Genomic DNA, 23,685 nt, shown 5'->3' with positions numbered 1-23,685 from the left:
GATGCTAGATGGATGCAGGGTAGATGAGTGCAGGGTAGATGCATCCAGCGACATTCATCTGTTCCAAATATGTTTACATGCAAACTGCTGCTGACAGATGCGGATCGCTCGGTGTTAATGCAGCCTAAGGCCCTGTTCACACTTCCGCTGAGCGTCTTTGGTCATTTTTCAGGTGAAAAGCTACTAATGCACGTTTTGTCCCATTTTACACATAACATGCGTCTTGATCTGCACTGTAAAGCCCCCTTCACACTTGAGAATGGGCTCGGATTGCTAAGTCTTACGTACTCCTCCGTGAGACTCGTGATCAGCTGTGGGAGCATATCCCCTAATGGCACCATGTCTAGGGGGAGCATATCCCCTAATGGCACCATGTCTAGGGGGAGCATATCCCCTAATGGCACCATGTCTAGGGGAAGCATATCCCCTAATGGCACCATGTCTAGTGGGAGCATATCCCCTAATGGCACCATGTCTAGTGGGAGCATATCCCCTAATGGCATCATGTCTAGGGGAAGCATATCCCCTAATGGCACCATGTCTAGTGGGAGCATATCCCCTAATGGCACCATGTCTAGTGGGAGCATATCCCCTAATGGCACCATGTCTAGGGGGAGCATATCCCCTAATGGCACCATGTCTAGTGGGAGCATATCCCCTAATGGCACCATGTCTAGTGGGAGCATATCCCCTAATGGCACCATGTCTAGGGGGAGCATATCCCCTAATGGCACCATGTCTAGGGGGAGCATATCCCCTAATGGCACCATGTCTAGGGGGAGCATATCCCCTAATGGCACCATGTCTAGGGGGAGCATATCCCCTAATGGCACCATGTCTAGGGGGAGCATATCCCCTAATGGCACCATGTCTAGGGGGGGCATATCCCCTAATGGCACCATGTCTAGTGGGAGCATATCCCCTAATGGCACCATGTCTAGTGGGAGCATATCCCCTAATGGCACCATGTCTAGTGGGAGCATATCCCCTAATGGCACCATGTCTAGTGGGAGCATATCCCCTAATGGCACCATGTCTAGTGGGAGCATATCCCCTAATGGCACCATGTCTAGTGGGAGCATATCCCCTAATGGCACCATGTCTAGTGGGAGCATATCCCCTAATGGCACCATGTCTAGTGGGAGCATATCCCCTAATGGCACCATGTCTAGTGGGAGCATATCCCCTAATGGCACCATGTCTATGGGGGGCATATCCCCTAATGGCACCATGTCTAGTGGGAGCATATCCCCTAATGACACCCTGTCTAGTGGGGGCATATTCCCTAATGGCACCATGTCTAAGGGGGGCATATCCCCTAATGACACCATGTCTAGTGGGAGCATATCCCCTAATGGCACCATGTCTAAGGGGGGCATATCCCCTAATGGCACCATATCTAGTGGGAGCATATCCCCTAATGAGACCATGTCTAGGGGGAGCATATCCCCTAATAACACCATGTCTGGGGGGGGGGCATATTCCCTAATGGCACCATGTCTAGGGGGAGCATATCCCCTAATGGCACCATGTCTAGTGGGAGCATATCCCCTAATGGCACCATGTCTAGTGGGAGCATATCCCCTAATGGCACCATGTCTAGTGGGAGCATATCCCCTAATGGCACCATGTCTAGTGGGAGCATATCCCCTAATGGCACCATGTCTAGTGGGAGCATATCCCCTAATGGCACCATGTCTAGTGGGAGCATATCCCCTAATGGCACCATGTCTAGTGGGAGCATATCCCCTAATGGCACCATGTCTAGTGGGAGCATATCCCCTAATGGCACCATGTCTAGTGGGAGCATATCCCCTAATGGCACCATGTCTAGTGGGAGCATATCCCCTAATGGCACCATGTCTAGTGGGAGCATATCCCCTAATGGCACCATGTCTAGTGGGAGCATATCCCCTAATGGCACCATGTCTAGTGGGAGCATATCCCCTAATGGCACCATGTCTAGTGGAAGCATATCCCCTAATGGCACCATGTCTAGTGGGAGCATATCCCCTAATGGCACCATGTCTAGTGGGAGCAAATCCCCTAATGTCACCATGTCTAGTGGGAGCATATCCCCTAATGTCACCATGTCTAGTGGGAGCATATCCCCTAATGGCACCATGTCTAGGGGGAGCATATCCCCTAATGGCACCATGTCTAGGGGGAGCATATCCCCTAATGGCACCATGTCTAGGGGGGGCATATCCCCTAATGACTCCATTTCTAGTGGGGGCGTATCCCCAGGGGCACCACCTCCCAGGGGTTGCATATGTGAACCCCACCACCTCCATCCTAAACAGCACTGGGCGCACGCATCCCTATCGGCACTCCCTCCAGTGGCCCCACATCCTGAGTGGCCCTCCTTCCAAGGGCCACACAACGTGACTGGCTGTACCTCTGGGGGCCTACATTCCATAGATCCCAGTCATTCACCTGCCCTGGACTGGGAAATATTTGCCGAATTATCTCACTGTTCAAAGTTTCCATTAAGGACAAAGAGCAACATTCTTGTCAGAGTTGAGAAATTCAGCGGATTTATTTCCTGGGACGTGTCGCGTCTCTTTCCTGAGGAGAAGCCGGCGCAGAAACACAGAGCCTGCTGAAAATGCTCCATGCCTGGCTGCCTCTGACTTCCATACATAGTGAATCGCTGAACCGGAAACAGCAGGAGAGACGGAGTGAGGTCAGAGCTCCTGAATGACACACTCGTCCCGGATCAATGACTGACAGCCCTGGATCAGATCTGACAGCCAGGTGACAATGACTCTGACAGCCCTGGATCAGATCTGACAGCCAGGTGACAATGACTGACAGCCCTGGATCAGATCTGACAGCCAGGTGACAATGACTCTGACAGCCCTGGATCAGATCTGACAGCCAGGTGACAATGACTCAGACAGCCCTGGATCAGATCTGACAGCCAGGTGACAATGACTGCCCTGGGTCAGATCTGACAGCCAGGTGACAATAACAGCCCTGGATCAGATCTGACAGCCAGGTGACAATGACTCTGACAGCCCTGGATCAGATCTGACAGCCAGGTGACAATGACTCTGACAGCCCTGGATCAGATCTGACAGCCAGCTGACAATGACTCTGACAGCCCTGGATCAGATCTGACAGCCAGGTGACAATGACTGTGACAGCCCTGGATCAGATCTGACAGCCAGGTGACAATGACTCTGACAGCCCTGGATCAGATCTGACAGCCAGGTGACAATGACTCTGACAGCCCTGGATCAGATCTGACAGCCAGCTGACAATGACTCTGACAGCCCTGGATCAGATCTGACAGCCAGGTGACAATGACTCACAGCCCTGGATCAGATCTGACAGCCAGGTGACAATGACACTGACAGCCCTGGATCAGATCTGACAGCCAGGTGACAATGACTCTGACAGCCCTGGATCAGATCTGACAGCCAGGTGACAATGACTCTGACAGCCCTGGATCAGATCTGACAGCCAGGTGACAATGACTCTGACAGCCCTGGATCAGATCTGACAGCCAGGTGACAATGACTCTGACAGCCCTGGATCAGATCTGACAGCCAGGTGACAATGACTCTGACAGCCCTGGATCAGATCTGACAGCCAGGTGACAATGACTCTGACAGCCCTGGATCAGATCTGACAGCCAGGTGACAATGACTCTGACAGCCCTGGATCAGATCTGACAGCCAGGTGACAATGACTCTGACAGCCCTGGATCAGATCTGACAGCCAGGTGACAATGACTCTGACAGCCCTGGATCAGATCTGACAGCCAGGTGACAATGACTCACAGCCCTGGATCAGATCTGACAGCCAGGTGACAATGACAGCCCTGGGTCAGATCTGACAGCCAGGTGACAATAACAGCCCTGGATCAGATCTGACAGCCAGGTGACAATGACTCTGACAGCCCTGGATCAGATCTGACAGCCAGGTGACAATGACTCTGACAGCCCTGGATCAGATCTGACAGCCAGGTGACAATGACTCTGACAGCCCTGGATCAGATCTGACAGCCAGGTGACAATGACTCTGACAGCCCTGGATCAGATCTGACAGCCAGGTGACAATGACTCTGACAGCCCTGGATCAGATCTGACAGCCAGGTGACAATGACTCTGACAGCCCTGGATCAGATCTGACAGCCAGGTGACAATGACTCTGACAGCCCTGGATCAGATCTGACAGCCAGGTGACAATGACTCACAGCCCTGGATCAGATCTGACAGCCAGGTGACAATGACAGCCCTGGGTCAGATCTGACAGCCAGGTGACAATGACAGCCCTGGGTCAGATCTGACAGCCAGGTGACAATAACAGCCCTGGATCAGATCTGACAACCAGGTGACAATGACTCTGACAGCCCTGAATCAGATCTGACAGCCAGGTGACAATGACTCTGACAGCCCTGGATCAGATCTGACAGCCAGGTGACTAGCATTTTCAAAAGGAGAGGGCAGCTTTTTCAGCCTCCATACTTTATCAAAAGGGTCTGGCTGGATGGCCTCTTTTTTTTTTGCTTCAAGCGGGTTCTGCATTACTCATAAAAGTCTATGGGAACGCAAAACCTGCTGGAAGCAGGTCAACTGCAGATCAAGTCAACTGCAAAATTAAGTGCAAGTCAGAAGCAGGTCAACTGCAGGTCAGAAGGAGGTCAACTGCAGGTCAGGTCAACTGCAGGTCAGAAGCAGGTCAACTGCAGGTCAGAAGGAGGTCAACTGCAGGTCAGAAGGAGGTCAAATGCACCATCAATAAATTCTGAATGATCTCAGAAACATCTTAATCAAAGACCAAAGCCCGTCACCACAAACCCTTAGCCCCTCCCCCATTCACACTTGAGACGCACAACATCACTCATCACGTTTATGTGCGTCATGTATTGGGAAGTCTCTTCATTGTAATGGGCTCCCCTGCACGCAGTAATGGTGCCCAATCACCTTTGAGCTTCCAGCTGTTTTGCGCACAATAAACATGCATTTTTGTTGGCGCATTTGGGACGCTGTGAATGGCATTGCAAGCAGGTAGATGGAGGAGCCCTCCGCACACCTCACAGCAGTCCCTGTTTCATAGATGAAAAACGGTGCTCGCAGTGATTAACCACGGATGGCACCGTGCAAACACAGAACAAAAAAGTAGATCACCAGCACTCAATAATAAAGTTGAAATAGGGGGGGGGCAAGATTTGAAGACCCATGTGTACAAAGTCTAATGATAAAAATGTGTCACAAAAGAAAATGCGCCGTTCCAAAACCTGCACTGCATCCCTTTACCAGGAAAAGTGACCCCGTTACAAGTCTCCAAATGATGTGAACGTCCAACGCTGGTCTTTACGGTCGGGGTCGTTCACCTCCAGAGTGCGCCCTAAACACATCTCTGCGATGACATCACCGCTGTTATCCCGGGACAGAATTCCTGTCGCTGGAAATGTTGCTAAAGCACATTCCTGCTGGTTACTGTTTCTCTAAATCCAGACTCCGAAAATTGCTCGGATCAGATCCATGACCCGTGTACATAAAAACAAGCGCATTTCCTCAAACACCCCCCCTCCTCCCCCCTCTCCTAATCCTGGGCTCGCCATGTAACCGGCCAGGTCAAAAGTAAAACCGTCTGCAATATGTAAAGCAACAAAGGATCAAGAGATTGCATGCAGCAAAGAGGACCTGTATAAACCTGTAACAAAGGACCAAGTGATTACATGGAGCAAAGAGGACCTGTATAAACCTGTAACAAAGGACCAAGTGATTGCATGCAGCAAAGAGGACCTGTATAAACCTGTAACAAAGGACCAAGTGATTACATGGAGCAAAGAGGACCTTTATAAACCTGTAACAAAGGACCAAGTGATTACATGGAGCAAAGAGGACCTGTATAAACCTGTAACAAAGGACCAAGAGATTGCATGCAGCAAAGAGGACCTGTATAAACCTGTAACAAAGGACCAAGTGATTACATGGAGCAAAGAGGACCTTTATAAACCTGTAACAAAGGACCAAGTGATTACATGCAGCAAAGAGGACCTGTATAAACCTGTAACAAAGGACCAAGTGATTACATGTACCAAAGAGGACCTGTATAAACCTGAAATTTCGGTGACTGAAGAACCAGAATGCCTGGACAATCCCCAGTCTCTAGATACGTACAAAGACGGCATTTTTTGTTCTTTAAGGGGTTCATTTATAATAGTTCCGCCTGATCCAGTACCATTAGATGGCGCTGACGAGTGTAGGAATTACTAATCAGCGCCATCTAGGGACGCTAGTGCAGGGGGAATTACAGTCAGGCTGAATTTTCGTCCACTTTCACACCTTCGGGTTGCATGAACGTGCACTTTAAAGCGCGTTGAGGCAACGCACTCAAAACGTGCATCACACTTGTGGAGCCATTACTTGTTAATGGCACCCCAAAAGCGGCTGGTAAAATGCACGTTTTTTCCCCCCGCACATGGATGCTTGTCAATGCGAACAGACCCGCAGAAAACAAAAACAAAAAAAACATGGGGCGCTCGCAGCTGTAAATGCTGCCTGAGCTACTTTGTTTCGTCGCGTGTGCAGCACCCACTGAAATCGATGGGTGACGCACAGCAAAAAAAAACACACGAATGTGCGTTACATAGTTACATAGTATTTGAGGTTGAATAAAGACATTAGTCCATCAAGTCCAACCTATAGGATCTCATTCTAGGAGTACCTGTACCCCTGTATATTACCTGTACCCCTGTATATTACGGTCCCTTAAGAAATCCACATTATTTGCTGAAATCACTGCCTGTGGCAGTGAGTTCCAGACCCTAACTGATCTTACTGTGAAGAACCCCCTTCGCCCCTTGTGCTGGAATTTTTTTTCCACCAATTTTAGGTGATGGCCTCTAGTTTTTGTAATGGAGTTAATTTTAAACAGTGTATCGCTAATGTTGCTGCCACCATTGAACATTTTGTACATGGAGATCATATCCCCCCTTAATCTCCTCACCTCCAATGTGAACATGTTTAAATTTAGTAGCCTCGTCTCGTAGCTCTGGTCCTCCATACCCCTAATTAGATTGGTTGCCCTCCGCTGGACTTTTTCCAACTCAAGGACATCTTTTCTTAGTACTGGTGACCAGAACTGGACCGTGTACTCCAGATGAGGTCGAACCAATGATCTATAAAGTGGCAAAATTATAGACTTGTCCCTGCAATACATCCCCTTCTTAATACGGGACAAGACCCTGCTAGCTTTGTTTACATCTTCCACGCATTCCCACATCGCGTAGTGAGAACGGGGACTTATCCTTTCTTTTTTTAAATTTTGGATAGAGTTGGGGAATTGTTTAATCTTTGTCAGACTGGGTCCTTCCACTTCCTGTCCAACGGACAGTGCTCACCAGGACAGGAAGTGAGGAGGGAGCGACGGTGACACAGCAATGAGCTGACACAGGTGATAGGCAGTGGATCATCAAGCCTGGAAATGTCAGTTTTTGAAGACTGCATCCAGGGATTTCGCGTGGACAGAGCGATGTTTGGTGGCACGGGTGTTCACTTTCTTCTTTACAGGGACATGACTATCTTGGTGATGGGATCACTTTAACTTTGGATTAACCACTTCCGGGCCACAGAAGTGGTTAACACAAGAACATGGCTTCAGCGTTTTTAACAGCAGACGATTGTTGTTACTGTGCAAGTGATCCAGCGTCTGTACAGGCGCAGGACCGTTTGGACCGTGCGGCGGCGCCCCCCTCCCACGTTGGCTTCCCGGGCACCGATGTCACAGTGCGGCTCGGCGGATCTCTTCACAACGATCGGAGTCAGCAGCTTCCAGCCGCTGATCTCTCCTCCGATCACTGGACCCGGAAATGATGTCTATTACATCACTTCCGGTGTCACCAGTTACAGTCTCCGGCTCCTAGAGCCAGGATATGAAGCTGGGGAAGCAGATCTCGGCTTCCTCAGTTTCTTTGGGGTCCCTAGGTGGCATTAGGGGACTGATGTCTCCATAAAGAGGACCTGTCACACCCTATCTGCTATTACATAGGGTGCTTGTTAGCTCCCTATGTGATAGCAATAGGGTTAGTGTAAAAAAAAAAAAAAAAAAAATTAATAAATAAATTTAAGTCCCCCGCCCCCCCACATACACATGCATTGGTGCGCCTATGTGAGTAAATGACAATTGCGCTACACACGTTACATATCGCCGCGAACGTCGGAGTGAGAGCAATCATTCTAGGGCCATCAATCACTGTTAGCAGTAAACAGGTGAGCTGTAAAAGCTTTTAGAGTGTTCCCAATGGGAAGTTTTGGGTATTGACTTTTTTTTTTTGCGGCTTCACGAGCGAATGCAATTATAAGGCTTGACACGGTTCGTATCTACTTACCCGGCGTGACCCCGTCTTTTATATTTTACCAAAAAATTGGGTATTATATTCTGTTTCTGTGCACTAAATTTCAATTTCGTTAATTTTTTCCTAAAAATACTGGTTTGATAAACATTTGCGCAAATACCGTGCAACATACAAAACTGCAACTAGCATCTCTTTATTCTACAGGGCCTCTGCTTTCAGAACATATATAATTGTTTGGCGGTCTGAAGCTGTTTTCTAGCCAAAAATGTATATTTTATCATCATGTGTGTGCAAATAGTAAGAAAATGCCCCGGACAGCAAGTGGTTAACAGATCATCGATAACACGGATTCTTCCGGATCGCACACAATATGAAGGAATAAATTCACAAATTATATTTAAAAAATTGAGTTTTATTGTTACATTTCTGGCGCAATGATTTCAGCTTTTGATGTGACCGTTTCATATGTAGAAAAGGAGTGAATTATAAAACGTGTTCGCAGAGAACGGACGGAGTCGTAGACGCGGTGTGATGTGGACGTATCACGTGTTTTATGTATATAATGGGGTGGAATTTATCAAGACTGGAGCAGACACAATCTAGAGCAGATTTGCACTGCAGCCAATCAGCTTCCCTCTTTCATTTTCAAATCTTACCTGGGCAAACTGAGTAAGATGCTGATTGGTTGCCATGGGCAACAGCTCCAGATTCTGTTTGCCCCAGCTTTGATAAATTCCCCTCAATGTGTTTAAAAACAAAATAAATATCAGCTATCCAACAACCAATCAGAACACATCACATTTTACATTCTTTGTTATGTCAGCTCCCCAAACTGATCCACTCAACTGCGTCCCCCGAGCCAGTTCCACTTTGGCCTCCCCTGGCAGTTCCCTTATAAAGCCGACCTCCAGTCAGATATAAAAGGAACAGAATAAAGCAGCTCTGCAATCATCAACACATCCTTCAATTGTATTCTAGGTCAATGCACGCAGTGTAAGCACCTGCAGTCGAATTATCAGCCTCCTGCAGTCCCCTGTACAGCAGAGCTCAGACTGGTATAGGAAGAAGCAGCCCAAAGAGTCAACCAGGTGTGTTGCAGAGCTAGGAGCATGCTGACAGAAGGAAACAACAGAGCGACAGAGAGATGAACTGATTAGTCTGCTGCTTGCACTTTCACTGTCCAGTCACAGGGTGAGGGGTTGGGAGGAGACCTGTAAGGAAAAGTGAAACTGCTGCAAAAGAGAAGGTCTCCCACACTGCCAGACAGGGTTGTGCTGTGTAAATCCCAGGACTGGATAAACAAAAATACAAAATTCTTTGACAGGCAAACCAACTCCCTTATATGCATGTCATCTGCCTGCCCGGAGCTCAGCTTTAAATGCCATATCCTGCAAAAACTGTTTTCATTTTGGATGTGGCGAGGAAAGATTAGAGCCCCCGTTAGAGAGATTTCCTCTCACTTCCTGTGTCGGTAATAACAGTCTCACCAGACAGGAAGTGAAAGAAAATTAGTTTCCACCCCTTAGTCGAGTAGGGATAGGCTAGAACCCCCGTCAGCTTTTTATTGCTGTTTAATGTCTCTATTCCAGGCTAAAAATAAAGTTTGGCCTAAACTTACATTTTAAGGTCTCGTTCACACCTAGGCGTATTGCATATGCGCGTCTGTCGCGCGTTTCCGAAGGCTACTTGGCTGTATCCCAATGGAAACGCGCAAACAAAACGGCCCAAAGTAGTACATGTACCTTTTCAGGCGTGGGCTGTTTTGTAGCGCGTTAGGGACGGGCGGAAATACGCCAAGGTGGGAACGAGACCATTGAATACAATGGGATTTATATTTTTGAGCGTTTTGTAGAGCGTTCGTCGAGCGTAGAACGCGCTACAAAACGTTCAGGTGTGAACGAGGGCTTAAGCTGAACTTTCATTTGATCTCCTGCTGCTAAGTAATGCGTACACCATGCCCCTCCCCCAGACTGTGTCAGGATGCTCAAAGGGAGAAGCAGAAGACTGATGAGCTCATTTGTCACTTTTCTCTCTCCTCCTATCAGCATGACCCTTGTCGGCACATGTAGCACTCCTGCTTTAAATGTATGTGTATACGTTAAATGAATGCAGCAGCAGGTACATGAAGGATGATTATACCCTGTGCAGGAGTATTTCCCAATCACCCTTTCAGTCTAAGTGCAATTAACAAGTTAAATTAGATACTAATCGTACATTCTCCCCGCCTGACAATTAAGCCAGACATTGGCGTGTGCAGGCATCACAGCTTGGAAGGAGAAACATTGGAAAACAGTTTCTTCAAAGTTTCGGCGTTCTCTCCTTCTGGTGCCTCCGGCCATCGATTGTGATCTGAGGATAGGAAGGGGGAGGAGTCATTATTAATCACCTGACAAATATCCACAACACAGCCGAGCCGTTTACCATTTATGTTTAGTTGTGGAGTTCAATTTCATGGATTTTAATGTAAAGTTATACATATGTCTCCTGATGACTCCAAGCTCGCTCCCGGGATGGACTCAATACAAATGAGCAAACTAAACATGAGATTGTAGTCCTTCCCGGGAGTGAGCTTGGAGCGGTGACTACTTTACAACACACACAGGCCACCATGGGGACCAAAAGTAGCCCCTCCCCTCCAGAAGGAAGGACAGTGTCAGCACCAATTCAGAGATGATTGGAGGATCTACAGCCGAGTGATACACAAATAAGAGACATTAGGGGGGAATTTATCAAAACTGCAGCTTACAAAATCTGGAGCAGTTACCCACGGCAACCAATCAGCATCTCTCTTCAGTTTGCTCAGGTAAGATTTGAAAAGGAAAGAGAGAAGCTGATTGGTTGCTATTCACAGCTGCTCCAGATTATGTCGGCTCCAGTTTTGATAAATTCCCCTCATTGTTGTTCTTAAAAATGCATTCAAGTATCTTAAAAGAGAACTATGGGGTAAGTGTTCCCCATAGTTCTCTTTAGGGTCACGGGAGGACATATACTAACCTCCTCCTGAGACCCAAAGCTCAGTATATAGCGAGCTTTTGCCCCCGTTATACCGAGACCGCCGCAGCCGGGACAGATCCTGACAATACTGTTGAGATCCACCCAGCTGTGTGAGTGACAGCGGGATCTGCCTATCTAGAGGCAGAACCAGCTGTGCCTGCCCCCTTCTTCTGTCTGTTCATGCAGTCAGCGCTGGAGGATCGGAGAGGGGGGAATCCCTGCGGGGAGCGGTGACTGACAGTCGGGAGACAAATCGGGGAAGTGAGCGGATCGGCGGCATGTTTCTGCTCACTTCCCGATCAATAGAGCCGACCTGTGACAGCTTCTTTGTCACATGTCAGCTCTGAATATGAGGATATGTGGAAATCACTCACCTCATAGATCACCTTTAACTCCTGAGTTTAGCGTCACTTAAATTCTATGGAGTGTGCGGTTGTGTTAGCGGATTGTTGCACATTAATATAAGTTAACGTCCCCAAACTTCACCTTCTCATCCAGGGAATCACATTAATCAGGAGATAAAAAGTGTCAAATCACAAAGCTTTAAACACAAGAAGTATCTTCATTTATGTCATGTGACTCTTAATTTTGAAATCTTATTGGTCTCGGCAGAAAATAAGTCATTTTTTTGGAAAACAAACATCTGTATTGTGGTGTGCTGCCTCTGTGGATTGCCCCTAAAGTCTCTGAATGCGAACCGCGGGACCAAACCGAACTTCTACATTGGTTTAAAACATTCCGATAATGGATTTTATTCTTTTAGCTAAAAACAAAATGCAAACAATGAAATAAGGTCTATAAAGTGTTCCAGTCACAAAGAAATCAGGGTATCAAAACTTAAGGCCCTATTCACACCAGGGCGGTTGCGGATCAGCGCAGTTTCTACGCCGATTTCATAAGGAAGTTTTTTTTACGCAAGTAAAAACGCCCAAAACCGCACTGATCAGCGCGGTTCCTATAACAGCTGTATGGAAATCGCATTGATCAGCGCGGCAAAAAAAGGGTCGAGGAGCAATTTGGGCTGTTTGGATCGCGCTGAGCCGGGGGGTGTCACTAAATGGATGGCAGGTTCTAGCTGGACTGTGATCGCCAACCTGTACTGGGTTAGGCCCCATTCACACCTATGCGTATTGTAATATGCGCGTCTGTCGCGGACCAAAACGGACCAATACGCAGCAAAAAACGCTCCGGGACCTTTTCATGCGTGGGCCGTTTTGTAGTGCGTTCGGGACGGGCGGAAATACGGACAGGTGGGAACGATACCATTGACTACAATGCTATTTATTTTTTTGACCGTTTTGTAGAGCGTTCATCGAGCGTAGGACGCGCTACAAAACGGTCAGGTGTGAATGGGGCCTTATGAATGAATGGAAGTAGTCACTCGCAGCATGAGGAGATGTGTATCATTACAGTCAATAAACATTATTGACTTTATTACTTTTGGAGTGCGAGTGACTACTTCCATTTATTCATACTTTGCGGAGGCAACCGTTGTCGCTACTGCATTGGGCATCTTCCGGTCAGGATTGCGATGGGACATGAGGATTAAGCTGCACTGGGTTATGGTTGTCTGACACTTGACTCCGGTGCATCCACTGCCAGCCATAACGCAGGGCAGGCCCACCTCATTTCAGTCATTGGTTGCTAGAACCACTGGCGTCCTAGCAACCAATGATGTCAGGCAGGGTCAGCTTGTAAACTATAGGTGATCTGCGCCGCTCTACAGCAACCCAGATCACTTGTAGTAGCCTGCAATCATGCCACCCTGTCCCCACATCCGCCGACTGTGGTTTTTTGGGTTCCCCGCTCCTCTGGAGGGCCTGGGACCACAGCAGGGGGTGTCAGGATGGAGAGCGGCAGCAGACTGAGGAAGATCCATTCCCCAATCTCCTCTGTGATGAATGAAGCAGGGAGCACTGTGCTCTCTGCACTTCCTGCTTCACTGCTGTCAGAAGCCGGCTGAAGTGCCGGGTATGAAGAAGATGAAGCACAGTCCTGTGCTTGATCGTCTGTATTGGAGGGCAGGTTAGACATCAGAGGTCTAATAGACCCCTGATGCACTCACCAGACCTCCTTGAATTTTAATTCACTTCCCCTGATCTAAATAAAATGTAACCGATTACCAGATCAGATTGGTGAAATGTGACATTTGGTTGTCTGTAATGAGCTGCAGAATATGTTAATGATGGTACAGGAGGGTTCTCATACCTGGCACTGTCCAGTGTGAATGGTATATGCTCTGCGCGGCGTCCACCTTCACAGTCTCTCCGGTGATAAAGGAAGCCGCAGGGGAGAGGAGGAAGCAGACCATTGGGGAGATCTGTCAATCAAAGTGTAAGATTGGTGTCACCGGCTATGGAATGTTTCTGAGCAGTAGTGCAATGCGTTATATACAGACCTACAGACTCATCTTAATAAAACAATATAGTTACATAATAACATCAGAACTTCCGGCACAAATGAAATTCATATTATAATACGTAGTGGGCGACCACATCCAGAAAACGTCTGAGTTATCCTCGAAGGCTGATGAGCAATGTGTTTACACAGAAGCCGTTGGAAGGGTTGGTGCCGATTGGTGCTGGAAGGGTTGGTGCTGATGGGTTTGTTTACATCAAAACAGCTTTTCTCTATGCAGATTGAAGCCGGTCAAATGCTCAGAAGGAGGTCAACCGCACCCGTCAATGGATCCACCTGCATGATCTCAGTTCTGAAGCCATCGACAGAAGCTGCCCAAAGCCCATCGGCACAGGCACTAATAAGGGTCAAGTCCAGTGGCGTCACAAAGGGGGTGTGGCCCGCACCCAGGTTACACCATTGGAGGGGTGACACTAAAATTAGTCATTCTGGTGTCACCTCCTCTGAAAAGTCGGGCACTTGGTCATGGACCGAGAACCCGACAGTTGCAGGAGAGACGAGGGGACCCAGCGGCATACCTTATCCCGCAGGGCGAACGTCCCCTCCTCTCTCTGCCGGCGTCCATCACCATCACTGTTCTCCTTGCTGGGGGCTCTGACAAGAGGAAGCAAAGCCCTGCCTGTACCAAGATGGCCGTCTCCACACAGTGACAGTGCACAACAAAAGCATGGCAAGTCAGTAATGGGAGAAAGATGGAGGCCGCAGGCAATGCTGGTGCCAGTACTTGGCCCTCTGCCTTTTTGGTTCAGCTTCCAGAGATCAGGTTCTTCTAAATCCCTACTTCCCATAACAATGACTGCCAGCTCCAGAGACACAGCAGGAAGTAAGAGAGGATATAGCAAGAGTTGATTTGCCCTCACTTCTTGTTCCTGCAACAATTTAAGTATGTTGGATTTCCCATCACTTTCAGTAGCAGTGACAACGGTCTGCAGGACAAGAGGGACACACACAAACACACACACTTTAACACCAAGGGGTCTATTTAGAAACAATTTGCAAATCTCTTTGAATGTTCGTTCTTTGCGTATAGATGCAACAACAAACGTTCTTGGTATATTTACTTTTCAGATCTAATGTAATGTAACGTAATACCATATTATGGCCACTAGATGGGGCAGAGGAGCATACCAAAACAATGTACATCTTCTATGCTCCTCAGCGCCATCTAGTGACCATAATGTAGCATTACATTACATTCGACCCGAGAATAAAATATCCCAAGAATGTTCATTTTTTACTCTATTCGCATAGGACAGTGATGGGCAACTCTGGCCCTCCAGATGTTGTTGAACAACAAGTCCCATGAGGCATTGCAAGACTGGCAGATTTAGGAATCACTTCCAGAGGCATGTTGGGCACAGATGGAGGCCTGGAGTTGCCCTCCCCTGGCATACATGAAACACTCACAGAACTTCGCGGGGCGAATGGCTCTGCGAATTGTTCATAAATAGACCCCTAAGACGACACCAAACACTGATAAAGCTCCGGCAACATTTTAAGAGTCGCCTGTTGTTGTGGAGGAATACCTCTTCGGGAAGTCCCAGTCTCTTGGCCGGAATATTGGGGATGTAGTTCTTAAACATAGCCACCCCTGACTCATAATTCTGCGCAGCGGTCGGTGAGAAGATTGTTCCCTGTAAAAACACAATAATGTAAAACGTCATTGGTGAGCAAGAAGCATGTATGTCTCCATCCCAACACAAGGGGGCGGAGTCATCAAAAAGATTTGCAGAGCTATTCGTCCTGCGAAATTGCAACATTGTACGTTCATTCTGTGCGAAGGGAGGCAAAAACAAATGTTATTACTAGGGATGAACTGATGCTACTATCAGTTCCGATAGCAAGTAGTTGGTCGAGTACTCGCCCAAATGCTCCTGATACTTATCCCGAAACCGCTATCAGGAAATCGGGGTGGCAAGTCACGCCCTCGGGCTTCCTAAGTGGCCCGGAAGTTGGCTCCATGCTCCCTGGTCATTACACCCCCTCCCCCCCCCGCTTCCTGATTGGCTGGGAAGTGGGCTCCATGGTCATTACACGCCCCCCGGCTTCCTGATTGGCCGGGAAGTCGGCTCCATGCTCATTACACGCCCCCCGGCTTCCTGATTGGCCAGGAAGTTGGCTATATCCTCGCTGGTCATTACAACAACACCCCCCTCCTCCCGGTTTCCTGATTGGCCAGGAAGTCGGTTACATGCTCCCTGGTCATTATGCGCCACCTGGCTCCCTTATTGGCCGGGAAGTCGGCTCCATGCTCCCTAGTCACTACACGCCCCCGGGTTCCTGATTGGCCTGGAAGAGGGCCCCATGCTCCCTCGTCACTTGGTGCATGGAGCCGGCTCATCGGCTAATCAAGAAGCCGGGCGGCAAGTCATTACATGCCACCAGGCATCCTTAAAGGGCCTTCCGGTATCGGTCCATCCCCAGTTATTAGTATATTTCCTTTCCAGGTCCCGTGTAACTCATTCATGAGATTGGAGGGAATCAGGAAAATACCGCATTGTGGCCACTAGATGGAGCCGATGAGCATAGAAAGTGAATATTAATTTCCAATTATCCTCTGCTCCATGTAGTGGCCATTATGCGGTATTTTCCTGATTCGCTCCATTCTCATGAATGAGTTACATTGGGACCTGGAAAGGAAATATACTGCTAACATTATACAATGCCATCACAAAGGTTACAGAGTTCAGCCCCCCTGACCCCACCCACTGTATGTATACCGCATGCAGATGACCTTATATAACAGTCTTGTAAGGGATATATTTTCCAATGGGGACACTATGTCTGGTTCCCCTCTCTTTGGAGGGATTTTCTCTCACTTCCTGTTGTGACTATCGGACAGGAAGTGAAGGTAAACCTCCCCAATGGGATGCATATGGCAAAAAAAAGGTCTGATAGGGGTTATAACTCTCCCACCCTCTATCCAAAACTGATGTGGCGGTTACACATTCCCATCGATTGGCTGTATTGGAGGGCAGGGGAGATGTAAAAGGTCTAATAGACCCGAGGTCTCCATAAAGAGAACCGGTCACCTCCATGTGCTATCACATAGGGGCTTGTTAGCAGTCACTGTTCAGCCCACAATGTTCGGCCCGACGCATGGCCAGCTTAAACCCCTCGTGCACCGAACATTGAAGACCAACGTTGCTGCAGATAATGAGAAGTGACACAGCGAGGAATGACGGCGCTGGTTACCTACAGGAGCCACCGAGTTTATCCGGACGCCGCTGTGAGCCCATTCTATGGCCAGGCTTTTGGTGAGATTGTCCACGGCGGCTCTGGCAGCTCCGGTGTGCCTACAGAAGAGAACATCATGAGAAGCGGAGCTCATTGTAAGACTGGACTGTACATGAAACGGCATTCCAAAGAACAGTACAGAGTGCAGACTCCAGGAATATGTAACCTCCATCCACGAAGGCATGTGTGTGGAAGCAGCGGCCTCTCTGCAAAGGTCTGCCACACCACCTGCTCAGAACCACAACTCTCCAATCAGAAGGGAACATGAGCTTAGCTGCATGAAGAGCATTAACCCTGACTCAGAAGGAGGTGTATTGGAGCTCTGCAATGAGACCACTGCTTCCACACAGAGAGCAAGGATCCTTCTCTACAGCATGCTGGCAGGGGACACAGGCTTCTCTACTCAGCAGGATGTGTGATGAACCTCTACAGAGGGACCTCTGCTTCCGCACTCAGAGCAAGTGCCCATCTCTACAGCGTGCTGGCAGTGGGCAGGCTTTTCTACTCAGCATGGGGTGTGATAAACCTCTGCAGAGAGACCACTGTTTTCAGATAGAGAGCAAGTGTCCTTGTCTATAGCATGCTGGCAGGAGACAGACTTTACTACTCAGCAGGAGGTGTGATCAAGCTCTGCAGAGAGACCACTGCTTCCACACTCAAAACAAGTGTCCTTCTCTACAGCATGTTGGCGGGTAACAGGATTTCCTACTCAGAAAGGAGATGTGATGAACCTCTGCAGGGAGACCACTGTTTTCACAAAGAGAGCAAGAGTCCTTCTCTACAGCATGCTGGCAGGGGATGGGCTTTACTACTCAGAAAGGAGGGTGATGAACCTTTGCAGAGAGACCACTGCTTCTACAAAGAGCAGAGAGCAAGAGTTCTTCTCTACAGCATGCTGGCAGGGGACGGGCTTTACTACTCAGAAAGGAGGGTGATGAACCTTTGCCGAGAGACCACTGCTTCTACAAAGAGCAGAGAGCAAGAGTTCTTCTCTACAGCATGCTGGCAGGGGACGGGCTTTACTACTCAGAAAGGAGTGATAAACCTTTGCAGAGAGACCACTGCTTCCACACAAAGCAGAGAGCAAGGGTCCTTCCCTGCGGCATGTTGGCAGCAGACAGGTTTTTCTACTCAGCAGGGGGCATGCTAAATCTCTTCAGAGAGACCACCGCTTCCATACAGAGAGCAAGGGTCCTTCTCTGCAGCATGCTGGCAGGGGACGGGCTTTTCTACTCAGGCGGTGGCTGCTTTCTAACTGCAGGACACTGACCCCCTTTTTCTCGATGCGCCTGGAAATGATGCATCTAACTGACACTAACAATTCAGCTGGGCTTTAGAATCCATGTGACCGCACACACAGTACGGCATCGGGGAGAATTATCGATTACTGGATGATATACGATATTCAGAGAAGATTCTGGAGAGATTACACTTACGACATTCCGGGAAAACCCTTCCACATGTCTGCCACAATATTCACAATGGCCCCACCGTGATCCCTCATCCAGGCGTTGTACACTGCGCAGGGGGGAAACGGCGGCAATAGGTAAAGTGGACGGAAAACCAAAATCACATTTGTCACTTCAAAAGTCATTTTCAATGTGTTTATTTCTGCAGCTTTCATTAAAATAATCCCTGGTGATCCTGCCATGAGGGTCCTGGTTGAGGCACTTCCTGTTACAGGGTGACAACGCTCTCCCAGGTATGAGGAAAACACTTTACAGGCCCTTGTGTACTCCACAATGCAGCACTTGGGGAGTGAGTGCCCATTCACTAGGTCCCAGTACTGATGCATAGAGTATGTTATTTTCGACAACACCATTAACAATATTTTGGGGCAGCCTATGTGAATGGAGCAGCTATGGGTGCCATAGATTAGTTAGGGTGTTGGGAGGGAGCTAGCCAGGGGCGTCCTGAGGCTGGGTGACACCTGGAGCAGAGACCGGGTGACACCCCACCATGACATCATCGCGCATGCCGTTGCCACGCGCGATGGCGTCATCGCGCATGCGCTGTCGTCTTATTGGCCATCTTGGTGATGGGCGCCGGCAGACAGAGGAGGGGACGCCCACCCGGGGGGGATGAGGTATGCCGACAGGTCCCCTCCTCTCTCCTGACACTGTCGGGGCTCTCGGTCCGTGACCGAGTGCCCGACTTTTCATAGGGGGTGACACCAAAATGACTGTCAGTCATTTTGGTGTCACCCCTCCAACGGTGGAACCCGGGTGCGGGCCCCCCTGGTGACGCCACTGGTGCTAGCACATCTTTGGTTTTAGCTTTTATGACAGATTTCTTGGAGTGAGCAGACAAACATTATTCCCCTATGCCACCCCCAGCTTCTGACTGACAGCAATTACAGCCAATCAGAATCTAGAGACAGACACACAGCATTGTTCTATACTCTCATTAGACAGCAGACAACTCCCCCCGCACTATGCATTACCCCAGGAAGACTACAGCGGGCAGGAAGTTCTAAACCGCCCCCAGAAAGGGTAAAATGCACATGTGCTCCGCCCCATGGTGCCAGCGGTACTGCCCCCAATCAATGGTCATCTTTGGACAGAAGGCAGCGCTCCTGTGGGACACCAGGGGGGCAATGTTGTAATTGGAGTTTCCAAGCACCGGGAAGCCCCCTCCCCCCTCCCAGGCTCGCCTACAGTCTCTCTGCTACAGTGCTCACTACGTACCGGCCTTGCAGCAGTAGAAGGTCCCGGTGAGGTTGGTTTCTACTACCGCATTCCATCCTTTGGAGGTGATCGCTTCACTGGGAGACGGGAACTGCCCACCGCCATTGTTCACCAAGAAGTCGATCCGGCCATATTGGTCCAGAGTTGCTTTAACCAGAGACTCCACCTGCACTCAGAACAAGGAAAGGGGGGGGCGCGGGATGACATTGTTACAATGCAAAACACAACAACTTACATGCAAAACTTTATGTAAACACTGAGACCCCTTCACACATCTATGGCGGGATGCCGTGCACCCCAACAAGCCACAGGGGGCGCCAACCCAACGTCTGAAGAAAAGGATTTTATTGGTTCTACTTTTGTGATTTTAAACCACGCCGCAACACATGGTAGAGCGCTACCATGCATGGCAATGTTCCTTCAGTGCGGGGGGAGGGGAGGGAGGTAACTGCGTTGAAGTCAAGGGAACCTGAAGTAAATTCCACCCCCTTGGGGAGGGGGGTCAACACCTCCTGCAATTCATCGTTAAATACCACCCGCGTGAATGAGGTCTTAGTCCTGGTTCACACATTCGTACTCCAGGAGCGCATGCATTTTTCCCCCCGTGTTTGCCGCGCATCCCGCATTGATTTCAATGGGTGGCATGCGCGCAACAAACGCAGGAAAGTAGCTCTTGCAGCAGATTCAGCTACAGGTGTACCGCGTTTTTGTTGTGTTTGGGGTGCCATTAACAAGTGATGGGACGACAAGCGAGCTGCACATTTCTGATGCGTTCTGTGAACATGCGCCAAAGCCCACGTCTTGTGTGCATTTACAGGGCGCAAGAGAGTCCCTGTTCACACATTTGCATTGCATGAACATGCACGCTTTGGCGTGCTTTCACCCAACGCATTAAAAACGTGCAATAGGCTTGTGGTGCCATCACTCGTTAATGGCACCCCAAAGGTGGCTGGTAAAATGCACGTTCCCGCCCACACATGGACGCGCATCAAACATGTGGGGGCGCAGGCAAAAATGCTGCATGAGCTACTTGGCTTGTCGAGAGTACGGCAGCCCATTGTGACGCGCACGCCCACAATGCCAAGTGTGAAGGAAGTCTTAGCCCGCATTCACACCTGTGCGTGGCGTGAAAGTGCGCCAAAGTCTGCAACACGCTTGTATTGCCATTCATTTCTAATGGCACCATTGAACTCAACGGGGACGCATGGCAAAAGCAGCAGGTGAGAATGCGGGCTTATTTTGAATTCTTTTTTTTAATTTCCCTCACTTCCTGTCTCTGTGACACCCAAACAGGAAATGGGGGCAGCAGCTGTCAGAAGCACACTGATAACAGCGGCTGTTGCGGCAGCAGCAATGACAATGAAGCCGATGTACAGTAACTGTGTATCAATCATATAAGACTGTCCTTTATGTGTTTATGAAGACACATCCCTAAGAGCAGCGGTGAAACGCGTTGCCGAACATTGGCGCACCTCTTCCTCTCTGCGGATGTTACATTGCAGGGTGGTCAGCGCGGACGGGTTGGCCGAGGAGATTTTGGACAGCAGATCCCTGGCGGCTTCTTTCAAGCGATCGAGTTTCCGAGAGGCGATTACCACGCTGCAGCCTGTGGGAGGGAAATGGCCAGAATTCATACGCTGAAAACACGTACATGCATCAAATCTCAGGCGCAGGATCAGCAGCATGCGCACAATCTGCGGTTGGGGTTTCTGAACCTGTGTAAATCAGATAACGATGAAGGAAGATCCGATACAATGTCACATCGCTGAGAACATCTGATCAAAGGTCAGTGAAGGGGCCACACACTGTGCTATGGAAGTCACCCATCCCCCTACAACCTGAGCCAAGCACCCGGAGATACCAATTGTGGAACTACATGCCAACCGCATCATGAGTCACATGGCTTGTAACTGCTCATGTCCTGCAGAACTACAAGTCCCAGCATGCACTGTCAGCCACATCCTGAGCCACATGACCTGTACCTGCTCACTTCCTGCAGAACTACAAGTTCCAGCATGCACTGTCACGTGACCTGTACTTGGTCACATACTGCAGAACTACAAGTCCCAGCATGACCTGTCACCCACACCCTGAGTCACATGATCTGTACCTGCTCACATCCTGCAGAACTACAGGTCCAAGCATGACCTGTCATCTACAACCAGAGTCACATGACCTGTAACCGCTTATGTCCTGCAGAACAATTCCCAGCATGACCTGTGGCAACTCATCTCCCAGCCTTCCATTTCCAGGATCACATGACCTGTACCTGCTCATGCACTCTCAACTTAATTTTAAGTCACATGACCCGTACTACCTTGTGTCCTGGACAGTACAGCATGCCCCCCTCATGGCAATCTGTACTGCACCACACGTACCCAGTTGCAGCAGCTCCGCCGCTATGGCTTTCCCGATGCCGGTGCCCCCTCCGGTCACGATGGCCACCTTGTCGCGGAATAACCCGGGGACGAACACACTGCGCGCAGCCATGACAGATCACCGGCCTCCGACTCCGCCCACAACTCACCGGGCTGTCACTAGAGCTCCACCCCCGTCACTACTACCAGCTCCGCCCCTCTTCCGCTTAGTGCCCTACAGTCCCGCCCACAGCTTTCGACTCTGCCAGTACAGCAGGGCTCCACCCCTTACCACTACCAGCCCCGCCCCTCTTCACTCTTTCACTACCTACCACTCCATAATGTTACCCTTGCTGGTGACTCCGCTCACTGCTCAACTGAGTGTGGCACCCGCAACCCCCAACCCAGTGGCTTGGTTTATTCATACTTTCTATTAAGCACGCCTCCCACTGTTCTACTCTAGAGAAGTGGAGACGTGTTCTCTGCCCTAGTGCTGTCCAATTATTGTTGTGTCGTTAGTAACAGCACAGGTGAGCACTGTCCCTGATATTTTATTTGCACCAACAGTTAAACGTTCAGATCAGAAAAAAGGAAAGGGAAGGAGCGCAACTAACTGGCGCAGACTGTGTGGAAGGAGCTCTTCATCAACATGGAGGGGGGGGGGCTTAAAATGCAACAAATGTCTCAGTCTGCTCCCCCATGATCTGACACGTGTACATTAGGAGGTATCTGTGGAATCGTCAGTCATTGATCAATTAAAAAATGAATTCCGCCTGTCTGCACCATTATGTGTTTCCTGTCTCCGGGTGGAGCTCTGTGCAATCTACAGCTATTGACATTATGGAAAGTATTCTCTAATCAGGATGTGGAGGATGTACACCGCCGCACCGTCGCCCCCATCCCTCTTTCAAGGACAATATCAGTTTTAGGACTTGGTGGCATTCCTTAGCTTAAAAATACCCGTGTCTAGAATATGAGCTTCTACAGTATGTATATTTTAACGCAGTGAGTGCTGCTGTATTTTAGATCTGTTCTCATGCACGCTGCATGGCCTTTAGCACACATTTTCTGTCGGCATCTTACAGAGAAGAGAGCGCTCCCTGCATTTTGTAAGCAGTTGGAAATCTCTATAGTGCGTTCCATATGCTGTAAAAACCCTGCAAATGATTGCTCTGTAATGGCACAAGGGCCTATTCACACTTCTTGTCTGTCTTTGTGCATCTGTCACATGCATTTTGCTGCAGGAAGATGCATTGCAAGTTGAAATCCCATGACTGCATATGTGGCTGAGTCGCATCCATGCAATGCCATCTAGAATGAATTGGAAAGGTAAACTAATAGAGCCTGTTCACACCTAAGCATGTGCAGTACCATGTGTGCTACATGCAAGCAAAACAGTGTGAACGCAGCCTTAAAGTGCACCTCTCTGATTATGGAAAATAAAATTGTTCTATATTCTTAACAAGCGGTTAAAAATCTTTAAAGCCAACCGTCACTGATCTCTGTAGCTACAGGTAATATGGAGATATTCATCTTCAAAATTCACAGTTGAAACAATCAATGAAATCGCAGCTCCTGACCAGCCCTTATTTCTTCTTGGCAGTCTGCAAGCGGAGCTCTGTCTAAGGTATTCACCTCCTGAGGCGATGTGCTGTCATTACAGGTGGGGTTGGGTGTC

At 49.1% G+C, this 23,685-nt stretch overlaps 1 protein-coding gene across 1 annotated transcript; it reads right to left on the bottom strand.

Moving 5' to 3' along the window:
• Positions 1–10,496: 10,496 nt before the first annotated feature.
• PECR (peroxisomal trans-2-enoyl-CoA reductase) lies at positions 10,497–22,177 on the bottom strand. The gene is made up of 8 exons (XM_018554452.1): positions 22,029–22,177; positions 21,123–21,256; positions 19,651–19,816; positions 18,400–18,481; positions 16,926–17,022; positions 15,253–15,360; positions 13,517–13,628; positions 10,497–10,663 (listed from the first exon to the last, which is right to left on the bottom strand). Exons 1-8 carry the CDS (start codon positions 22,138–22,140, stop codon positions 10,575–10,577), a joined length of 900 nt encoding a protein of 299 aa, XP_018409954.1. The 5' UTR covers positions 22,141–22,177; the 3' UTR covers positions 10,497–10,574.
• Positions 22,178–23,685: the final 1,508 nt, after the last annotated feature.

Source organism: Nanorana parkeri, unplaced genomic scaffold (genome assembly GCF_000935625.1).
Source record: "Nanorana parkeri isolate BGI_ZX_2015 unplaced genomic scaffold, ASM93562v1 scaffold159, whole genome shotgun sequence".
Lineage (NCBI taxonomy): Eukaryota > Metazoa > Chordata > Amphibia > Anura > Dicroglossidae > Nanorana > Nanorana parkeri.
The sequence above is the reverse complement of the archived record's forward strand: the minus strand, read 5'-3'. Positions and strand labels throughout refer to the sequence as shown.

Coding starts and splice junctions, on each gene's coding strand:
- PECR (XM_018554452.1), bottom strand. CDS start 22,140: ATGGCTGCGCGCAGTGTGTTCGTCCCCGGGTTATTCCGCGACAAGGTG. Junction 21,257..22,028: donor GGCGGAGCTGCTGCAACTGG/GTACGTGTGGTG, acceptor TCCCTCCCACAG/GCTGCAGCGTGGTAATCGCC. Junction 18,482..19,650: donor CTTCTACTGCTGCAAGGCCG/GTACGTAGTGAG, acceptor CCCCCTGCGCAG/TGTACAACGCCTGGATGAGG.